The sequence below is a fragment of the Vulpes vulpes genome, chromosome X (genome assembly GCF_048418805.1).
Source record: "Vulpes vulpes isolate BD-2025 chromosome X, VulVul3, whole genome shotgun sequence".
NCBI classification, from domain to species: Eukaryota; Metazoa; Chordata; class Mammalia; order Carnivora; family Canidae; genus Vulpes; species Vulpes vulpes.
In genome coordinates this window covers 15971760-15993799 of record NC_132796.1, presented here as the reverse complement: position 1 = coordinate 15993799, position 22040 = coordinate 15971760, and the positions used below count along the sequence as shown (strand labels likewise).

Sequence of the window (22040 nt, the reverse complement as noted above, 5' to 3'; positions counted from 1 at the left end):
GTGCATTTACACTGGCGTGTGCACACCGCATGTAAGCAGTGTATGAGGAGCTGTGTACACGCAATGTGTGCTTCTGCGCTGTGTGAGGACCGGTGTGCACGCCGAAAGTGCGCGCGGTTTGTATGCGTGCTGTGAGAAGAGGTGCGCACGCCGCATGTACACGCCGCGTGCCCCGTGCCCTGTGAGGGCCGGTGCGCCCCTCGCGTGTGCGCGCGGTGCGCGTGCGCGGCGTGAGAACTGGTGCGCACTTCGCACGTGCACGCCGTGTGCGCACGCTGTGTGAGGAGGACGCGTGCGCGTGCGGGTGCGCGCGGGTCCGGTGCGGCGCGGCGGCTCCGGCAGTGCGCCTGTGCAGCCCGCGCGTCCCGATGGAGCGCGGCGGCGGCGGCGGCGGCGGCGGCGGCGGCGGCGGCGGCGGCGGCGGCGGCGGCGGCGGCGGCGGCGGCGGCGGCGGCGGGGCTGGGACCGGGACCGAGGGGGCTGCACGGGGACCCCCGCTTCCCGGGAAGATGGCCGAGTCAGGCGCGGTGCGGACCTCGCCGCCCAACCACCGACCTTCAGGTGGGGGTCCCGGGGTGCGGCGGGCGCTTGGGGGCTTCAGGTCGCCCTGGGGGGCGGGGCGGCCCCCGCCGTGGGCCGCGCAGGGCAGCGGCTCTGGAGCGCGCGGGGCGGGGACGCAGCGCGGTGCTGGTCTAAACGCCCTTCTCCCCGCCCGGGGTCGACTGGGCGCCGTATCCGGGGCCGCGTCGCTCGCGGTGCGGGTGGCAGGGCCCCTTCTCAGGTGGCTTGAGTGAGTGGGTCCACTTGGGGGTGGCCTAGGGTGGGTGGCAGGTGTGTTTGGTGTGGGGAGCCTGGGCCCACGGTGGTGAGGGGCACTGGGGGAGGCTGAGAGGGCTCTAGGGGGTCGCCGGAGCCTGCGCGCTCGCCCACTCTGCGTCTTGGGAAATGCGCGCGAGTGGCAGCTGCAGCCTGCCCCATAGGTGGCCCGGCTTCATGCTTCGCGGCATCCCGGGGGCAGATCCCGCACGTCACCCACTGGCAGGGGCGGGTGGAGCGCCGCCTGGGCGGCCTGGTGCGAGCCCCCCGCGGAGTTCCCGCAGGCCTCGTGCGCGTTGCCCAGGGGTCTGGTGGGGCCGTAGGCCCCTTCAAGTGGCAGCGCGACCGCTATGTCTCCCAGCCCGCGAGGCTGCAACTGCTAGGGGCTATGGAGGGCTGGTCCCCGGACGGGCTGCTCAAAAATGAACGAAGCAGGGGGAGATTTTGAGGACATTTGGCAGAATTTTAGATAAGCAAGTCTCACGTCTTTGACGTTCTGTAAAGTGGTTGCAGGTAGTGCGGGGGTGCAAGCCGCGGGGAAACCGATTTCATGCTGTTTTTCCAGGCAACACCTTTTTTTTTTTTTTAAGTTAATGTGACCTATTTTTAAAACATTTTTTTACTGTAGTATCACATGCATACGGCAGATGCGCACAGGTCTTAAGTATATGATTCAAAGAATTATCAAATAGTGAAGATATGGATATTGTATATGAGGTGAACCAAGGAAGGGAAAGAAGTGAAAGGAAATGCGCTTTAATCATTTGAAACATGTTTTTCATGGTGGATGGGAGGTATTTTCTGATTGGGCCTTCCTTTGCATCGTTCATAGGAGGAGGTGGCTTAAGTCTTTTCCCAATTTGTGTTTTTCTTGGTGCAATTTTTAAGGCAAAATTTAACAAATATCACAGGTTAGTGATGTAAATTCTGTAAATATGTATACTTCTGTTTTCATTCTTTTTGCTTAATTTTAGAAACTCAGATACGTCTGCTAGGGAAGAACCCAGAACCCACCACCAACCCACCCATCAGAATCAGCCTTAGGGGAGGGAGACCTAGCAGGAGAAAATATTGGAAAGGTTGTTGAAGTTTACAGTTTTATTTGAGAGTCTAAATAATAGGCTATTTCCATGTCTTAAAGGTAGAGACGGGCTGTATGGTAGGGCTTGCAATTTGTCTGTGGGATTTAAATTTCTTTGAAAGAACTTAATAAAGTGGCATTCTTATTAAGTCCTAGTAGGAAACTTTTTGTAGAACCACTTAATGCACTCTCTACTGATATTAAAATTAGCTTAAAGCTGTTTTCCTTTATTTGATATTGAAACCATAAAAAGACGTATGAAGGTTTAAAATATTACAGTTGGATGCGTTACAGTTGGTGTGGGAAAATTGGAGTGTTCAATTTAGGTGCCAGGTAATACCATGGTTTGTTCTTTTGAAGGCTAGTAAGGTAGATACTTAGAAAAATAATGTCATCCTCAGTAAAATCGGGATTATTGTAGTTTTATTATCCATTCTGGATGCTGATCGTTCTTGGTTGCCTAGAGGCCTTATCATTTTGGATCCATCCCTAATGACATTCATCCTGCACATCTGGGGGATATGAGTTTATGAGTGGTTTTCCTAGGAGCTCTGTAGAAGGTGGTGAGGGAATACCTCTTGTGGTTTCCTTTAACAGAAGGTTCTTCCAATCTTGAAATCTTAAACGCACGTTCCCATTACTCACCAGTGATGCTTTTTTATTTTTCCTTTTATTTACCCCCAGCATGGAAATTAGCAAATGTATGGTTCTTTCTAATGCTTTGTTATATGCACCATATAACTAATGATGAGCAAGTGCCTGTTGCTTGAATCTGCTTTGATTTCTTTAGCCAGCAAAGAATCACTGGATCTCAGCTGTCAGGCTACCTCAGTGTCACACAGGTCCTGTGCTTCCCTCAGCCTGAAATGCCCCCTTCTTCTCTTTTTCCTTTCCAGGATTCACTCCCTCTAGGGCTCCTGTCAGTCAGAATTAAGGAACTTCCTCTTGTCTGTGCCTGCGGCACCTCCAGGGAAGCACTCTTATTCTGCCTGTTACATTAACCTTCCAGCTCCTCTCAGCAGGCGTTCTTTGAGTGCCCACTGTAAGCTGGACCCTGTGCTGGTGGCTACTGCTGCTGCTGAAGCTGAGTAGATTCAGGGCCAGAATGCCTGGATGTGAATGCCACCACACCACTTTCTCAGGGAAGTTATTTGACATCTTGAGCTTCAGTTTTCTCAAAGAACAACATGGGGAGATAGAAGCACTGCTTTGAGGATGAAGGAATTAGTATCCGTAAAGCTGTGCCTGACACATGGTAAGTGCTCAAGCTGATTAGCGGTTACTTCCAATTATAGCATTGACGTGAGAACAAGGCCTGGGTCTAGGTTATAGCCTCTCTCAGCGCCACCTGGTACCGAGGGTGGCTGCATGGTCATATTACTCCTCAGAGTTTCTGCACATACTAAGTCTATAACTGATGTTTAACAGTTGCATTATGCTGGGAGCAGCTATACTGAATGGAACGCTCAGTAAATATTCATGAGTTGGATTAAAGTTGTGTGTTGGTGGAGTTCATGATTACACGAAATTGGAATTACAAAGCGTGTTTCCTAAGACCTGTTGACTTTTCTTTTTTTTAAAAGATTTTATTTATTTTTTCATGATAGTCACGAGAGAGAGAGAGAGAGAGAGAGAGAGAGAGAGAGAGGCAGAGACATAGGCAGAGGGAGAAGCAGGCTCCATGCAGGGAGCTCAACGCAGGATTCGATCCCGGGTCTCCAGGATCGCGCCCTGGGCCAAAAGCAGGCGCTAAACCGCTGCGCCACCCAGGGATCCCCCTGTTGACTTTTCTGGTGCATTCAGTGGGCAAATGTTGTTTATTGAGTTGAATTCATTTGCCCATTGTTCCAATAGTAAGGAGAGAATTGCTTTGAGGAAAGGTAAGGTTCCCTGTTGTCCTTCCACTTGGAAATCTTCCATCCCCTGCCCTAGATCAGGAGAAAGTGGTGCAAACTGGAAGTTCATGGGACCCTCCCTCAGGGGCCAGAGTAGGATGGGGCTGAGTAGGAAAGGCTGAGAGTAGATCCTCAAGAAACCAGTATTCTACATCCTTTCTCAAAGTTGTATTTAAGACTATTCTTGAACACTTTCTTTTTTTAAGATTTATTTATTCATTCATTCATTCATTCATTCATGAAAGACAGAGAGAAGCAGAGACACAGGCAGAGGGAGAAGCAGGCTCCACACAGGGATCCTGACATGGGACTCAATCCTGGGTCTCCAGGGTCACACCCTGGGCTGAAGGTGGCGCTAAACCGCTGAGCCACCCAGGGATTCCCACACTTTCTTTTTTTTTTAAAGATTTTTTACATAATCTCCATATCCAATTGGACTTGAACTCACAACCCTGAGACCAACAATTGCATGCTCCACCAACTAAGCCAGCCTGGCAGCCTGAACACTCTAATTCTAAAACTGCTTAGACCTAAGAAGAGCAAGTTGACTTTGTACATGTGTATTAACATGTCAAGTCCCCTTGGCATTAGGAAGGACTCATGGATCAGGATGGAAAGACACAAAGCTGAGTTTGGTCTGGGACTTCTGACCTTGTTTAGTTATGACATTATAGGACTTGGACTTGGCAGGACCTTCAGGGTAAACTGCTGAAAGTCTGCCTGACTTTTTGCGTTTTCTCTTCTGATGTCCCAACCTTGGTGACGCAAATTGTCAAAGTCTATCATTTCTATTTCTAACCCTTCTTCCTCTCCAAGATTAAAAGATGTTTTCCCCTTAGTCAGATGCCCCATCTTCTGGAATACTTTGTTTTTTAAAAGAACATCTCTCATCTTTTGTTGGAATTATATGGATTGAATCTTTTTTTAAAAAAAGATTTTATTTTTAAGATTTTATTTTTTTATTCATGAGAGACACAGAAAGAGGCAGAGACATAGGCAGAGGGAAGAGCAGGCTCCCTGTGGGGGCAAGACTGGATCCCAGGATTACGACCTGAGCTGAAGGCAGGCACTCAACCACTGAGCCACTCAGGTGCCCCTGAATCTGTTTATAAACAAGGATTTGCAGGGTTGATTTGAGCAGGCAAGAGATGGGGATGTTGGTGTATAGTCTGGTAGGCCTTGTTGGGAGGATTTAACAGGATATAATTCAGAATGCATCCAGCATGGTAAGTGCTCCCAGGATGGACGGTATGGGTATGATGCTGACAATGATACTGCCTGGTTTTGGGGGACTGTGTGTGTGCTGTATTGGCTCTGGCAGCAGTCCAAGGATTTGAAAACTTTCCCTGGCCCTGTCCTCTAACCTCTCATTAGTGAATTGTACCAGAAAAAGGAAGTGGTTGTGGTTGGGGGTAGCCGTTCTTGGGGGTACTATGGCCTGGGAGGGATTGCCCACTGCCTATCTCACATCTCAGGTGACTCGCTTCAAATGTGAAGTTGGCTTCTGAGGCTCTGGGGCAACCTAAGCTTCGGGATCCCCCTCATTCACCTCTGAGGTCTGTCTGAATGTAGGCTTTTATCTGCTTTTTTTGTCAGGAAGCATTTTTTCTACCTTTTTGCCTAGGAAGTTTCCTCTTTTTAAAACTCTGTGATTAGCAGAGTTCAGGTTGTATCTTAAGGAAAAGGAAGATAGGTATGAGTGAGCTACACAGCTGTGATGCCAAATTTCCATGATCCTTTGGAATTGCAGAGTCTATCCCTAGGGTACACAGCTCCTGGCTAGCACTGGGTTCATTCACTGTCTGAAAATACCTGCTTTTCCTCTTGATGCCAAATAGACTGACCTCTTTTAGCCCCAAACAACCCTATGGGGTGCTTCCTGCTCCTTTGTCATCTCCACTCTCTTCATTTTTACCTTCCTCTTTATTATGTAGTAATAAGTTTAGTGAGACAGTGTTTATATACTATACATTTCATCCATTTAAAATACACAATTCTGTGATTTTCAGTATTTTCACAGAGTTGTACAGCCATCACCACAGTCAATTTTAGAACATTTTCATCACTCCACAGAGAAACCCCATACCCATTAGCGATCATTGCCCATCCCCCCTTGCTGCCCTCCAGCCACTTGCGGGCTGCCACCCACCTACTCGTCTCTGTAGAGACCTCTGGGTTTCTGCCATAGCGGTCTTCAGCCTTTAATGCAGACACATGTTGTTCTTGCCCAGCGGTCCACGGGTGGGTCTCTGTGTATCAGAGGTTTAGAAGCCATCATTCTGTGCTCTCCATCTTTTAGGTCCAATACTTGTTTCACCACAAAGCCTTGTGCCTTTTCACCTTCTGCGCATTCGGCTGCTCAGGGCCTGCAAGGCAGCAGAACCTGAATGTAACCTCCTAGACAGCCTACAGTTACACACTGCACATGTGTTCATTTTAGCTCCTCAAAAGGTAACAGCTGCCACTTATTGAGCACTTCTGTGCCAGGCACCATTATAAGCACTTGGCTTACATTATTTTACTTTACTTCACACAACCACTCTTTATACTTTTTTTTCTGTTTTTATACTCATTTTAGAGATGTTTAAGTTCTGTATTGCTGTGTAGCAAACCATTTCAAACTTATTATTTCTCACAATTCTGGGGTTAGGTGGGCTCAGTTGAGTGGTTCTTCCATTCCATGTGGTGTCAGCCAGGGTCACAGTCAGCTGGGAACACTTGGGTTTATAATGTCCACCATGGCCTGTCATGGACCAGACATCTAATCACAGGGAGTCTGTCTTGGACTTCTCACAACATAGCAGGTGTGCTTCAAGAGTGAGGAAGCAGAGTTGTCATTTCTCTTAAGGCTTGGAAGTCCCAGAATGTCACTTTTCTTGCATTCAGTGGTTAAAGCAAGTGACAAAACCAGCCCAGATTCAAGGGGAGGGGAACTAGACTCTACCTCTTGATGTGAGGAGTGGCAAGCACCTAATGGTAGAGGAAGAATCTCCTTTTTTGGAGATTCTCTCCTGCAACAGATATGTTGAGTGTAAAAGAGGTGAAATAATTTTCTCAAGGCCATACAGTAAGTGGCAAACCAGTGTGTTTGACTCCAGAGTTAAGCATTTTTAACCTTCCTGCTACTGTGCCTTCCCCAATAGATTGTAATAAACTCCTTTCACACATGGGCCACGCCTCCCACATCTGTACACCTCTGGAGATCTAGCTCAGTACTTTAGGTCCACATTTTATAAGGATTTTGTGTGCCTTTTTCTCAGTACACAGTTTTTCTCCCCAAAGGTAATGAGGACCCACATTTCTTAGAATTACAGCAAAAAATTATTAAAATGCTTAGAGGGCACCTGGGTGGCTCAGTGGTTAAGTATCTGCATTCGACTCAGGTCATGATCCCAGGGTCCTGAGATTGAGTTCCGCATTGGGCTCCCTGCTCAGTGGGGAGCCTACTTCTCCCTCTCCCTCTGCCTGCCACTCCCCCTGCTTGTGCCCTTTCTCCCCTCTCTCTCTGTCAAATAGATAAATAAAATCTTTTTTTTTTTTTAAAGGTGCATAAATCGGGGATCCCTGGGTGGCACAGCGGTTTGGCACCTGCCTTTGGCCCAGGGCGCGATCCTGGAGACCCGGGATCGAATCCCATATCAGGCTCCTGGTGCATGGAGCCTGCTTCTCCCTCTGCCTCTCTCTGTCTCTGTGACTATCATAAATAAGTAAAAATTAAAAAAAAATAAATAAAAGGTGCATAAATCTTTAAAAATAAGATGCTTAGAGAAAGAGAAGTTCCATTTAGCAGGATTTCTGGTGTGCCAGGAATTAACTTCCTGTTCTCTCTGTGCCAGCCTTTATTGTTGGGCCCTGGAAGATCTCTTTAGTATGCTTTTCTGTCTTAGGACACTATTGAGTATGACTGAGGATTGCAGTTCTTGGGCCATCACTCCAGAAGGGGCATGGAAGATTCTTTTACACTTTAGGCCTGTGTTTCTCAAACTAATTCTGGTGACCATTTTTTTTCCCTAACTTCCAGTCTGTTGTTGACCAATATGATATCTTGGTAAAATAGAATAAAAAAAAACTTACTGGAGAAATAAAATGTAAAAGACATGGAAAATATAACTCCTGATTTTGAAGTATTAGATTAGTTACTAGATTCTAAGATATCAGTGGATATTAGATTACTCTGTCAAATTCCTGAGTTTCTAAATGCATGCTCTCAATTTATATCCCTATTGTGAATGATAATGAACAGTAAGGAGACTGGTACGTGTTCACAGGCCACAATCTGAGTAGCTGTGCCCTGGGCCAGCATTGCCCAAAGGGTGTGATACACAAAAGGGTTTTAGGTTACATGTGGACAAATTTATTTTTTCAATTTTAGGTTAATAGGTGTGTAGATTTTTAAATTGTATTATAAAAATACAACTAGTACATCAAACTTTAACTTCATGAATATTTTCAGAATGAATAGAAAATGAACTCAATTTAAAGAAAAGTACTGAGTAATAATATAGGTTGATGCTGGCTAATACAAATAGAATGTTAGCCATACATATAATTCTAAATTTTCTAACAGGTACATTTAAAAAAGTAAAAAACAAAAAGGTGAAATTAATATAATACAATTTATTTAACCCAGTATACCCAGAATATTATCATTTCAACATGTAATTAGTATAAAGGATCATTAAATAAGAGATCTCACAATGTATTTTTTGCACTGAGTCTTCCAAAACCAGTATATATTTTATAATTTCAGCACATCTCCATTTCGACTGGTTACATTTCAGGTGCTCAGGAGCCAACTGTGACTAGTGGCTACCATATTGGACAGCACTCACTGATCTAGAGCATTTCCATCTTGGCAGACAGTTCTTTTGGTCTAGGAATGGCACCATGGTCACATAGGGCACAGTGGTATTGAGTGCTGTTGAAAGTGGTATGAATGTGTGCTGTGGTATTCAGTCCAATGCGGGTAGGCATAGTGGAAATGGAAAGATGCTTTGATAAAGTGGTCTTCCCTACAATAAGGCAAAATAGGCTTACTCCCCAGGTGCTTGAAAGGAGAAGCTGTATTGGCTCTTCCCAGCATGGCCAAGTGGTAAGGTCCTCACACAGAATGTTGTCTTGGTGACCTGACAGGTTGTGAAAAGTGGGTGGGCTTGACTTTGTGGTAATTGTTGAGCTGCTATCAATGGAAAGCATGGTATAATATTGATAGAAAGATGGGAGGAGACAGCAATATTAACCAGCTTAGGATCTTCCAAGTTCAGTGTTGGGGTTCAGTGGGAATCCTCTGTACTGAGTGGGATCTGGTAAGCTGGGTTGGGATGGGCTCTGTGAAGTCAGATCTGGGCATTTTCCCCTCCCCTCCCAGAGTTGGTATTGTATCTTCCCGACTGCCTGTTTACAGAAGCCACTTACTCATTATGATCAACAAGTTCTTAATTGGTTGACAGGAAAAACTTTGGGGACCACATTACTGGGCAGTTCCAGTGAATTCACAGATTGTTCCCACCTCCTGTGTCCTGGATTTGATTATATGAGAGAGCTGGCACTGGCTATAAAGGGACTTACTTGGGCAGGACCAGTTAGCCAGCACTCACTTTCAGGGCCTGCAGGACAAGTCCCTGACCAAACCAAGTTATCTTCCTCCTGAGAAGTTGGTCTTTCTCAGTCTTTGACACCAAATATTTAAGAATTAACTATTGGTTGGGGAGCCTGGGTGGCTCAGTCAGTGAAGTGGTCTACTCTGAATTTTGGCTCAGGTCATGATCTCAGGGTCCTGGGATAGAGCCCTGTGTCAGGCTCCTTGTTCAGTGGGGAGTCTGCTTAAGGATTCTATGTCTCCCTCTGCCCCTCTCCCCACTCACATTCTTGTTCTCATGTTCTCTCTCTTTCTCTCTCTCAATCAATCAATCAATCAATCAATATTTTTTTTAAAAAATTAACTGTTGGTTTAGCAAATCCACCAGTGTGGAACCTGGGTTGGTGTGGTAAGCTTAATTTCCTTCTTAGCTCTGTTTTTCTGTCTTTTGTTTTTCTCTTTCTCACTTCTCATATTTATTTCTACTCTATTTTATATAAGCAGAAGGAGGGCATAAAGGAATGCCTGAAATTAATAAATACAGAGCAGGAAGTGTTCCTGTAGCTTGGGTCTTTTACCAGGCACTTAAAGCCCTTAATTAAACAGTACTTTTTGTCCCTATTTCAAAACAACACCTTAATATGTGCCCTTAACTTGAACTAACCATCTGAATTGTAAACTGAACAAAATAGGATTCTCATGTGCTTATTTTTTTAACCATATGCTCCCCTACCCAAGATTCCTATTCTAGTCCCTGAGTACCTAGGTGCACTTTCCCCTTACCAGAGTGGGAACTGCCCTTATGCATGGGAGTGGTATCGCCTCTTAGGAGTTTTTGCTCTTTTCTACCTTAATTGTGTGGGTTGTCTGGAACACTAGTCAAGGGCTACAAGTTGGTGGTGAAATATTATGATAGCTTTCCTTCCACTTGGATAATTTTCCCCCGCTAGAGATATGTATTATGAACAAAATTTAAATGATCATTTTCATTAGGTAACCGTATTATTTAAGCTGTTTTAGTTACATCTTCAAATTTTCTTTTAAAAATTACTAATTCTAATTGCAGTTTTCTTACTACAAGACATGTTTCTGCTCTCCTTTTTCCTCTTCCCCACTCACCTAAATTTCTACTTCAGTTGATTTTGTTTTTGTCCATCATAAATTATTTCTAAAGAATAATTGCTTCTTATTAATGGTCCATTAATTTCCACACATGCCTAATCTTCTGGGATGAGATTAGCTCTTTTTATAGCAGAATGGTCAAGAAAGCAGAATGTGGACTGTTTCACTCTATCCTGTTAGCTTTCATTTTTCTTAGTTGTCTTTTATTTTCTCTCTCTTTTGACTGAGGGACCCCAGAAGACCTGTCTATTAACGATTGCTGAAGGTCCTTTGTGGTACATTATTTCATCTTTATTAGTTAAAAATTAAAAGGATTCTTGGCACTTCAGCATGTAAAGATGGTTTCAGAGTGAACACTTCTTTTTTTAAAAAATGTATTTATTTACTTTAGAGGGAGAGGGAACATGTGAGTGTGCTGGGGGAGAAGGACAGAGGGAGAGAGAGCCCTAACCAGACTCTGCACTGAGTGTGGAGCCTGATGCAGGGCTCGGTCTTATGACACTGAGATCACAATGTGAGCCAAAACCAAGAGTCAGATGCTTAACCACCTCTGCCACCCAGGTGCCCCTAGAGTACATGCCTCTTATAATCAGGCTAATTCAAACAGGAGGTACCACATGCAAGGGCCAGGGCTAATAGAACTTTCCATGAGGATTGAGATGTCTTATGTCTATTCCACATGGTAGCCACCAGCCACCATGTGGCTATGGAGCACTGAGGAACTGAGTTTTTAATAGTTTTAAATAATAATTTTAATTATTTGATTTAAGATAATTTAAAGTAAAATAGTCACATGTTGTAGTGGCTCCTGAATTGGACTGTGTAGTTAACTAAATGTCAACTAACCTTGACAGATGAAGATCAGAAATAAAAAATAAGTTTCAGGCCTTAAACAAGTTACTTCAAACCCATCTTGTCTTGGTGTCTCTTCTACAAGCTCCAGTATTTGGCCCTTGTTATTCAGCCACTCTCAGATGTGCACAGGCCATCAAGTATAGAACCCAGAAGTTACCTCCTGTGGTTCATATCAGATCTGTAGGGCCATGATGGAATCTAGCACCCAAGACCTATTTCTGGCTCCTGGTGGCTCTGGGGCACCCCTGGTCAGCTAACTCTTCTTTGTCCCTGCCTCAGTTTTGGCTATACAAATTGGTTTGAAGATAAATTGGATTGATTTACAAGGCATTATGAAACCATTGGATGAAACCATTAGCTGTACAGGATTTGGGTGGCCTGCGAGGAGAACTTTCCCAGTGAGAGACTGGCAGGGACTGAGACCATAGGCCTAGGCCAGAGAACCCCATGGTGGAAGGTGAGGTTGGTGAGAGCATTTGGGGACATTGGGCACCATAACTGAATGAGTCATGTTCCTTCTTCTCTAGGACATACTCGCTAAAGTAGATAAGCCTCAGCTCTCTTGTTCCAGCTTGTTCCTTACACACTATGGCCACAGGTGTTGGCCCATGAAAAGAACTCAGTTGCTTGTCTATAAGATGGTACACTAGGAAATTTGACTGGTGCTTTCCAACTCTTGAGATACTATGATCTTCCACTGCCAGCTCAGGAAGCAGGGGGAAGAAGGGTAGGTTTGTCTTCACTCTTTGTGGGGGATCACCAGCCAAGTAGGCTTGGAGCCAACAGACTTACTAACCTTCCCCTTTCCCAACCAAGTCAGGACTTCTACCTCCTTCATCTCTTATGACCCCATCTCTGTTGTCTGAATTAGACCTGTCATCTGGGGCCTGACCATTATTACAAGAGCCTTAGAGGTCTTAGTCCCTCCACCTAGGTCACCCCTTTGTCATGGATCCATCTTGTCACTCTCTTACTTAACCTCTTCTGACATCTGCCCAGTATGAGTACAGTCTAAACTGCTGATAGGTGATGCCTGGGTAGCTCAGTGGTCGAGCATCTGCCTTCAGCTCAGGGAATGATCCTGGATCTGGGGATCAAGTCCCACATCGGGCTCCCTATGAGGAGCCTGCTTCTCCCTCTGTCTATGTCTCTGCCTCTCTCTCTCTGCCTCTTATTCATAAATAAATAAAATCTTTAAAAAAATAAACTGCTGATAGGGCAGGCATATTGAGATGGGGCTCCTGCTTCCCCTTTCAGCCCCCTCTCTCTGGCCATTGACCCTTGCAGCTTGTAGCATCCACCACACTCTGCTCTCACTTGTACCTCACTGCCCATGGGCATACTCTTCCCTGTGCCCAGAATTCCCTTCCTCTCTGTATCTGCCATGCTTGTCTTTTAGTACTTGTCTCACATCTCACCTCTTTCTTTTTTTTTTTTTTTTTTATTTATGATAGTCACACACAGAGAGAGAGAGAGAGAGGCAGAGACACAGGCAGAGGGAGAAGCAGGCTCCATGCAGGGAGCCCGACCTGGGACTCGATCCCGGGACCCCAGGATCACGCCCTGGGCCAAAGGCAGGCGCCAAACCGCTGCGCCACCAAGGATCCCTTTCTTTTTTTTTTTAAATGATTACCTTTTTTTAAATTTATTTTTATTTTTTTTAAATTTTATTTTATTTATTTATGATAGGCACACAGTGAGAGAGAGAGGCAGAGACACAGGCAGAGGGAGAAGCAGGCTCCATGCACCGGGAGCCTGACGTGGGATTCGATCCCGAGTCTCCAGGATCGCGCCCTGGGCCAAAGGCAGGCGCCAAACCACTGCGCCACCCGGGGATCCCACATCTCACCTCTTTCCTGAAGCCTTCTCTAACCACACACTTTTGGTGAAGTTTTCTTTTCTCCTCCGTTTCCATTTCGGTGTTGATAATGTTAGTGCAGATAAATCAGATCATGTACAAATAAACTTGAGGTTGGCATTTGGAAACTAAAGTACACAGATCTTAAGCACACAATATGATGAATGTTTACTTATGAACATATAACCAACACTCAGATCAAAAAACATTTCCAGCACCCAGAAAACTTCCTCATGTCTCCTCCTAGACAGTGGCCCCCAAAGGGAACCATTGTTCTCACCTTTTGTTTTTTGTTTTTTGTTTTTGAAAATTTATTTCTTTGAGAGAGAGAGAGAGAACGTGCATACGGAGGGGAGGAGCAGAGGGAGAGAGAGAGAGAAACTCAAGCATACTCCACTCCACGCTGAGCATGGAGCTCTATGCAGGGTTCGATCTCACCACCCATGAGGTCAAAACCTGAGCCGAAATCGTGAGTCAGACGTTTAACTGACAGAGCCACCCAGGCACCCTCTCACCTTTTTCCCCTGTGGTTTAGTTTTGTTTGTTTTTGAACTTTATTAAAATGGATTCACACAGCATGCCCATTTTTACTGTGGCAAAATAAATATATGTAACTTCAAACTATTTTAGCAGTTTTTAAGTTCATTGGCATTAAGGACATTTACATTGTTGTGCATTCATCACTGCCATCCATTTCCAGAACCTTTTCATCAAGTATATACTTTTTTGTGCTTGGTTTTTTTTCCACTCAGTATTTTAAGATTCACCCATGCAGTTCATTTCTTTTTATTTCTGAGTAGTATTATATTGTGTGACTATTACTATAGTTTGTTTATCCATTATTTTGCTAATGGACACGTGGGTTATTTCCAGCTTCTTATCCTCTTGACTAAAACTACTATGAGTATCCTTGTACACATCTCTTGGTGCCTATGCAAATGCATTTCTATTGTTTAAATGCCTAGAAGTAGAATTGCTGGGTCATAAGGTAGACATATGTTCAGCTTTATTTTTTTTTTTTCATATGTTCAGCTTTAGCAGATAGTGCCAAACTGTTTTCCAAATAGTTGGAAGCAGTTTCTCATTGTGGTTATAACAAATCACCACAAATTTAATGGCTTGTATCAACATGAATTTATTATCTTATAATTATTGTAAGTCAGAAGTCCTAAAATATGTGTCAATAGAACCTTTCTGGAGGCTGCAAGGTGAGAACCCATTTCCTTGCCTTCTCTATCCAGCGTCTAGAGGCTGCTTGCATTCTTTGCCTCATGACTCCTTCCTCTATTGTTAAGGCCAGCAGGATAGCAGTATCTTCCAGTATCTCTCTCTCCAACTTCTGGTTCCCTTGTCACATCTCTAACCCTCACTCCCCCGTGATTGCATTGGGCCTGCTTGAAAAATCCTGGATAATCTCCCCATCACAAGAGCCTTAACTTAGTCACATCTGCAGAGGCCTTTTTGTCACATAAGGTAACATTTTCACAGATTCCAGGGATTAGAACATGGACATCTCAGCAGGGATGAGGGGGAGGATATTATTCTGCCTACCACATGTCTGTACTGTTTTGCATTCTCATCAGGAAAGCATCAGAGTTTCAGTTCCTCCGCATCTTTGTCAGCACTTGGTATTCTCAGTCTTTTTAATTTTAGCCATTCTGATGGGAATGTGGGGTACATCAACAACTACCACCTCCAGGCAGTATGTCCTCCTTTGCTCTGATATATATAACTTTATTGCAACTTACCAGTATTAAAATATTTGTTTACATGTTTCTGTCTTGACCAAACCATATATCTTTCATGCAACAGGTCGTAGCTGGTTCAGTAAATGCTCCTTGGATGGTAAGTAATGACTGAGGGCATTTTTTTAATAGAGAAGTGAGCAGAGCTAAAGGTGTAAATGAAAGGCTGTGTGTATAGTCCCATCTCTGGCTTGAAGTAGGGTTTCTCCCAAATAAAAAGTAGGACCAGAGCAAATAACCTGGTTTCTAGCTTTTGCATGCTGTTGTCTTTCCCAAGATAGTTAATCTATAAGTGAGTAATGCCATAGAAGGAGATGTGGGCCTCAACTCCTGAGGGCGTTGGTTGGAAATGACTTCACCTTATATGTAAATTAGAGGGGAATGCAGTTCCAGCAAGCAGTCTTCTGGGGAATCTGATCTTGGACCTTTTGGAGTGGCTGAAGTTTTCCTTTCCCTGGATTCTGCTCCAGTACAGCAATACACTGCAGCTTCTGGCTTGCAGAAGGAAGGACTGGAAGGTGAGTGGGGCTTCTTGATCCGAAGGAATGTAGTGTGTGTAGACTTAAACCCACCTTGAAGGCTTGAGGCTAGAATTTCTGAGGAAAGTGAAGCCAGAGTAGAAAAGAATTTCTGATGCCTCTGGACAGAGTGGTGGGTGCAAGTGCTTTGACACTAGGGAGATAAACCTGGAAGGAGAGATTAGTATTAGACAAAAGGTACACAGGATTGTGGATTCCTTTGGGAACATCCTAATGTAACTACTCTCCTGTTCTTGTTTGTTCCCAGTTTATTTTGCTGGCACACCCCTGGTTTCATGAGGGCTATAAGGTTTCAGGGCCTCAGTCTTATCTTTCCAGGTCACCGACATGTTGGCAGCATTCCTGCAGCTTGGCATTACTTTGACCCTCTGGGGTGTGGTGTGTGTGAGAGACACCTTTCCACCGACATGACAGAGGATTTCTTTGGCCCTCATAAGAAAACTTCTCTGTCACTGCGAAGACCTGGCTGGTCAGTATTTAGATCACAAAGGGGTTGGTCTTTTCAGAACATGAGAGACTCCTAACTCTGGGAAACAAACAAGAGATAGTGGAAGGGGAGGTGGGCAGAGGGACAGGGTGACTGGGTGATGGGCACTGATGGGGGCACTTGACGGGATGAGCACTGGGTGTTATACTATATGTTGGCAAATCGAACTCCAATAAAAAATATACAAAAAAAAGGAATTGGTCTTTTGAGATAAATTCTAGCTCAGGGTAGAAGTTACTGTGTTGGGCCTATGCTGGGGTTATTGGTCCCTGTTGAAACATACTAACAATGTCACAGCTTTAGTGATTTGAATAAGTACACATGTGATTCACAGGCTGATCAGCAAATAAGCTAGCCATGCCAGAATCAAGGCATGCCTGGGCCTTAGGTGGTGCAGCTGACACACATACCCCAGGAGGATTGGGATAGCCTGAACGGAGCTCTGGCTATGTTTATGGAGTCCCAGTGACTTCCTGGATGTCCTCTCCTCTCTGCCTGGTGTGTTCAAATTGTGGAAAAGTCATGTGGCTGCATTCCTGCTGAGAACTGACCTTCCCATACTCAGACCAAGGGCCTGGCCTTTTGGAGTTCCTCTCTGTTAACTCTAGGTCTGGAGGGGATCTCGAGGGAGAACATGGAGTGCTGCCCCTTACAGGGAGGTGCTTACAGGCAGGTGCATGTTAATTTTTTCCAGGACAGACAGTGGATTTTTACTCCACATTCTCTGAGGCTGAAGAGACACCTCTTACTCCTAGGTCAAGAAGTCCTTTATGTTCATATAGACGTCTCTCCTTGAAATGCCTCTCTTGCTTTGCCCTTTGTGGACAGGAAGAACAACCACTCAGCATCCTTTTGGTAAAATCTCCCAGTCTCCCTAAAGAGACCTGGGGCCCAGTTCCCTAAGCCTTCCTTACATGACTTTTTGTTTGGTGTTTACTCCTGTGACATTGGTGTCTCCTTTCTCTGACTTTTTGTACAAATTACCCATTATGTAGCCTTTTTACCTCTTTCTTCAGTTAAGAATTTACTGATGAGATATTACCTCATATCTGTTAGAATAGCAATTATCAGAAAACAAGAGGAACAAATGCTGGTGAGGATGTGGAGAAATTGGAACCCTTGTGCACTCTTAGTGAGAATGCAAACTGGTGCAACTGCTGTGGAAAACAGTATGAAGTTTCCTCAAAAAAAAAAAAAAAGTAAAAATAGTACTATACCATATGATCCAGCAATTCTCCTTCTGAGTATATATCCAAAAGAATTAAAATCAAGATCTCAGGGATATTAACACTCTTCACAACAGCTAATATGTGGAAATGACCTAATAAATGTCTATATACGAATGAATGGATAAAGAAAATGTATATACATACAATAAAATGTTATCTAGCTTTAAAAAAGAAGAAAATTCTGTAACATGTGACAGTGTGGATGGACCTTTGATGACATTATGGAATAAGCCAGTTATGGAAAGACAAATACTATATGATTCCATGTATATGAAACACCTAAAATAGACAAACAAATTCACAGAATAGAAGAGTAGATGGGTGGTTCCCAGAAAGTAGGGGCAGCAGGGAATGGGGAGTTACTAATCAACACATAAAGTTGCAGTTAAACAAGATGAGTAAATTCTAGAGGTCTACTGTACAACATTATATCTAGAGTCAACAGTATTATATTGTACATTTAAAAGTTTATTAAGAATGTGGATCTCTCAGAGCACCTTGGTAGTTCAGCCAGTTAAGCATCTGACTCTTGATTTTGGCTCAGGTTATGATCTCGGGGTTATGAGATCAAGCCCTGCATCAGGCTCTATGTTTAGTATAGAGTCAGCTTGAGATCCTCTCCCTGTCTCTCCCTCCCCCTCCCTCCCTCTCTCTTCCTCTCTCTTCCTCCCTCCTTCTCTCTCCCTCCCCTTCCTCTGCCCCCCTTGTTCTCTCTCTAAATAAATAAACATCTTTTAAAAAAAGAATGTAGATCTCATGTTGTGTCCTTACCACAACAAAATTTTAAAGATACAAAAAATTAAAAAACATTTAAGACATTAATCTGATCAGTTACTGACTTGGCCACTAAGTAGCTATGAGGACGTAGCTAGTTTCTTGGCCTATTCTTAGCCCCAGTTTCTTTACTTATAAATAGGGGTAAGGGGCACCTGGGTGGGTCAGTGGTTGAGCATCTGCTTTTGGCTTGGGGCATGATCCTGGAGTCCTGGGATTGAGTCCCACATCAGGCTCCCTGCAGGGAGTCTGCTCCTCCCTCTGCCTATGTCTCTATGTCTCTCATGAATAAGTAAAATCTTTAATAAAAACAAAATGGGGGTAATAACAGAAATTCTTCACAGGGTTGACAGGAGGATTGTGTAATGTAATGCATGGAAAGTGCTTAGTACAGTGTCTTGCACATAGGTAGTGCTCCATGAGGTAGGTAGTATGGTCATCATCTGTGCATTGAGTATAAGACTCCAAACCTTATGTCTATGAATATAAAAAGTGTATTTTTGGGATGCCCAGCTGGATTAGTCTGTAGAGCATGGGACTCTTGATCTCAGGGTTGTAGTCAATCCCCATGTTGGGGGATAGAGATTACTTAAAAATAAATTATATAGAAAAAATATATATATTTGTATATAGCATACATTTATACCAATGTACTTATATTGATATATATATATTTTAAAGATTTTATTTATTTATTTATTTATGAGAGACACACAGAGAGAGAGGCAGAGACACAGGCAGAAAGAGAAGTAGGTCCCATGCAGGGAGCCTGACGCAGGACTCAATCCCAGGACTCCAGGACCACGCCCTGGGCCGAAGGCGGGTGCAAAACCACTGAGCGCCCCAGGGATCCCTCGTTTTAACCATTTTAAAGTCTACAATTCAGTGGCATTGAGTACATTCACAGTGTTCTGTGACCATCACCACTATCTTTTTCCAGAACTTTGTATCATCCCAACAAAAACTACACCCATTAAATAGTAACTCCCCATTATGCCCTCCCCCCAAACCCTGTAACCAGAATTCTATTTTCTGTCTCTATTTGTCTATTCTAGGTACCTCGTATAAGTGAAATAACAACATCCTTTCATGACTTATTTCTTTTAGCATAATGTCTTCAGGGTTCATCCATATTGTAGCATGTATCAGAATTTCATTTCTTTTTAAGGCTGAAAATATTCCATTGTATGGATAGACCACATTTGTTTACCCATTCATCTACTGATGGACACTTGAGTTGCTTCCACGTTTTGACTGTTGTGAACAGTGCTGCTATGTACTGGGTGTCCAAGTATCTGTTTGAGTCCCTTCTTTCAATTCTTTAGGATATATACACAAAAGTGGAATTGATGGGTCATATGGTAATTCTATATTTGGCTCTGATTTTTTGAAACAGTTTAATTATTATTGATATAATTCATATAATATAAATGTCACCCTTGTTAAGTGTACAGTTCAGTGGTTTTTCATATATACACCAGGTTGTACAATCACCCCCACTGATTTTTATAGCCTCTTAGGAACCAGAGTAGAAGAGAAAGACAGAATCTTGAAGGCAGCTTAAGTGGAAAGAAGGGAGCTTTCAGATTTGTATGAGATTCCTTAAAAAAGTAATTCACAGGACACCTGACAGGCTGAGTTGGTGGAGCATGAGACTCTTGATCTTGGGGTCATGAGTTCAAGGCCCGTACTGGGGATAGAGAGTACTTTAAAAAAAAAAAAAAGATATTTGTACCAAAGCCTTTGAATGCTATGCAGTCTTTAGCAAGAATACTCTGCTTGCTGTGAAGCTTTTAGACTAAAATTCAGAAAGGCTCCCCTGCTACCTGACATATTTTCAGCTACTTAGGAGGCCTTGTTTTATGGATGTTGAATAACCTCACAAATGGGTCAGACTCCTCAGGAATGCTCTGGAAGCCGTGGCTTCTTTCTTCTTTACTGCATCTCTTATGTTTGCTTTGTCAGATGTCCTTCCCTGGCTTGAACGTTGTTCTATTCCTTCTCTGGTTCTGATCCCAAATTCTGCAACTACTTGGTTTCCAAACATCAGATTGTTTACAATGAATATTTTTAATATTGATTTTTAGATTTCAGATTGCTCTGCTTTGAAACAAATAATAAAACTCATACACTTTTGCTATTGAACAACTTGGGAATTAGGGGCTCTGGCCTCCTGTCCAGTTGAAAACCTACCTATAATTTTTTATTCCCCCCAAATTGAACTACTAACAGCCTACTGTTGACCTGAAACCTTACCAATAACATATAATTGATTAACATGTTTTGTGTTATATGGCTTATGTACTGTATTCTTACAACAAAGTAAGGTAGGTAAAGGAAAGTGTTATTAAGAAAATCATAAGGAAGAGAAAATACATTTACAGTAGTGTACTTTATTTGGGAAAAATCCTCATGTAAATGAACCTGCATAATTTAAACCCATGTTGTTCAAACCTATGTTGTTCAAGTATCAACTGTATATGCCATTCATACATACCAGCATGCTCTGTTTTTTGCTTGTTCTTGTCATGTCATTGTGGTTTTAATATTTTATGCTTTGGGTATGGTTTTATTGTGGTCTTTTGATAATTGGTCAGCTTTCATTACTTTTTTAAGATTTATTTAAGAAAGAGAATGCATACATGTGAGTGGGAGAAGGGCAGGAAGAGAGAATCTTCAAGCAGACTGTGCTGAGTATGGAGCCTGATGCAGGGATCAATCTCGCAACCCATAATCTAGCTGAAACCAAGAGTCAGATACTTAAACTACCTGAGCCACCCAGGCACCCCTCTTTACTTTCATTTTTAATACTGTACAGTTCCCCAACTTAGTGTATAATTCAGTGTTTTTTAGCATATTCAGAGTTGTGCAGTGTAGAATCAGGCACAATAAATTCTAGAAATTTTCTTCACCTCAAAAAGAAACCTCATATCGTTTAGTAGTCTCTCCTCCTTTCCTCCCAGCACCTATCCCTAGGCAACTCAGTCATCAATCTACTCTGTCTCTATAGATGTGGGGCCAGCTGTCTTGCATCCTTGTTAATAGTGATTTTCCCCCCTAAATTTTACTATAAGCCACCCACCCATCCTTCCCTCCCTGTTGCATTCTTGTCATTTGCTTCTTGTTGTTGTTTTATGTAGAGTTTTTGACTCTAGTGATAGTAATAGATTATCTATAAGTCCGTCAAAGTGGATGTGGCACAGCTGAAGGAATTCATCCAAAAACAGCAAGGATGGACAGGTAGCCACTGTTGAGTCCTGGGATGTCCTTTTAAGCCACTTACTTGCCTTTATTGTATACTCTGAAGCTGGCTTTCTTTTCATTGGCTGGGCTGCCAGAACCTCGGAAACTAAGTCAATGGGAACCTCTGGGCTGGAAGTTGCCCTGGGTTTGATTCCTGACCCCATGTAAGTTCCAAGATGGAAATCAAATGCACAATTTCCAGATGTGTAAATTCAGTAACTTCTTCTCTAACAGAAACAATATTTAATAGTCATTAATGGTAGGGGAGCTTTAGAATCTGCAAATATCTGTATCATGCCAGTCATTGTTATTGGCAGTGAGAAAAGATTGGTACACTTGGGCTTAAATAGTGTATTCATTTAATATAGTATTTTTCTTGCTTTTGTAGCCAGATACCCTGGGTTTAAATCCTGGTGCTGTTCCTTTTATTACCTAGGTGACATTGAGCAAGTCACTTCACCTTTTTGGAAGACTCTTCTCTGTGAAAGGGAAGAATAATAAATCTGACTGTATGAGATTGTTATGAAATTTAAATAAGATAATACATGTAAAGCACTTAATACAGTGCTTGGCCAAGAGTAAGAGATCAGTAAATGTTAACTGGTATCAAGGGGCCATATTTATTATGTGCCTGCTGTATACAAGGTGCCAGGTTAGGTTCTATGAGGAATAAACCAGAGTCTCAAGAATGTAATTCAAGCCCTTTTGGTGTTACAGTTGTGCCTGGAGCTTGGTGGTTAATGCTGAGGAGGCAGAGGCTGGGTGGCATCCATATTTTGTCCCTTTAGAACCATAAATTTTATCAAATAATTTCTATA

General features: G+C 43.3%; 1 protein-coding gene across 24 annotated transcripts in view; it reads left to right on the top strand.

Moving 5' to 3' along the window:
- Window positions 1-410: 410 nt before the first annotated feature.
- MAP7D2 (MAP7 domain containing 2) overlaps window positions 411-22040 on the top strand; it is a 103617-nt gene continuing 81987 nt past the window's right edge. For 10 of the 24 annotated variants that reach the window (XM_072744429.1, XM_072744426.1, XM_072744422.1 and 7 more), the window contains exon 1: window positions 411-561. In XM_072744429.1, the coding sequence (XP_072600530.1) occupies window positions 510-561 (52 nt within the window). In that variant the 5' untranslated portion in view covers window positions 411-509. Of the gene's footprint in view, window positions 562-638; window positions 791-2793; window positions 3153-22040 lie in introns of those variants that run through there. The other 14 variants (XM_072744431.1, XM_072744430.1, XM_072744435.1 and 11 more) reach the window with 6 other exon arrangements.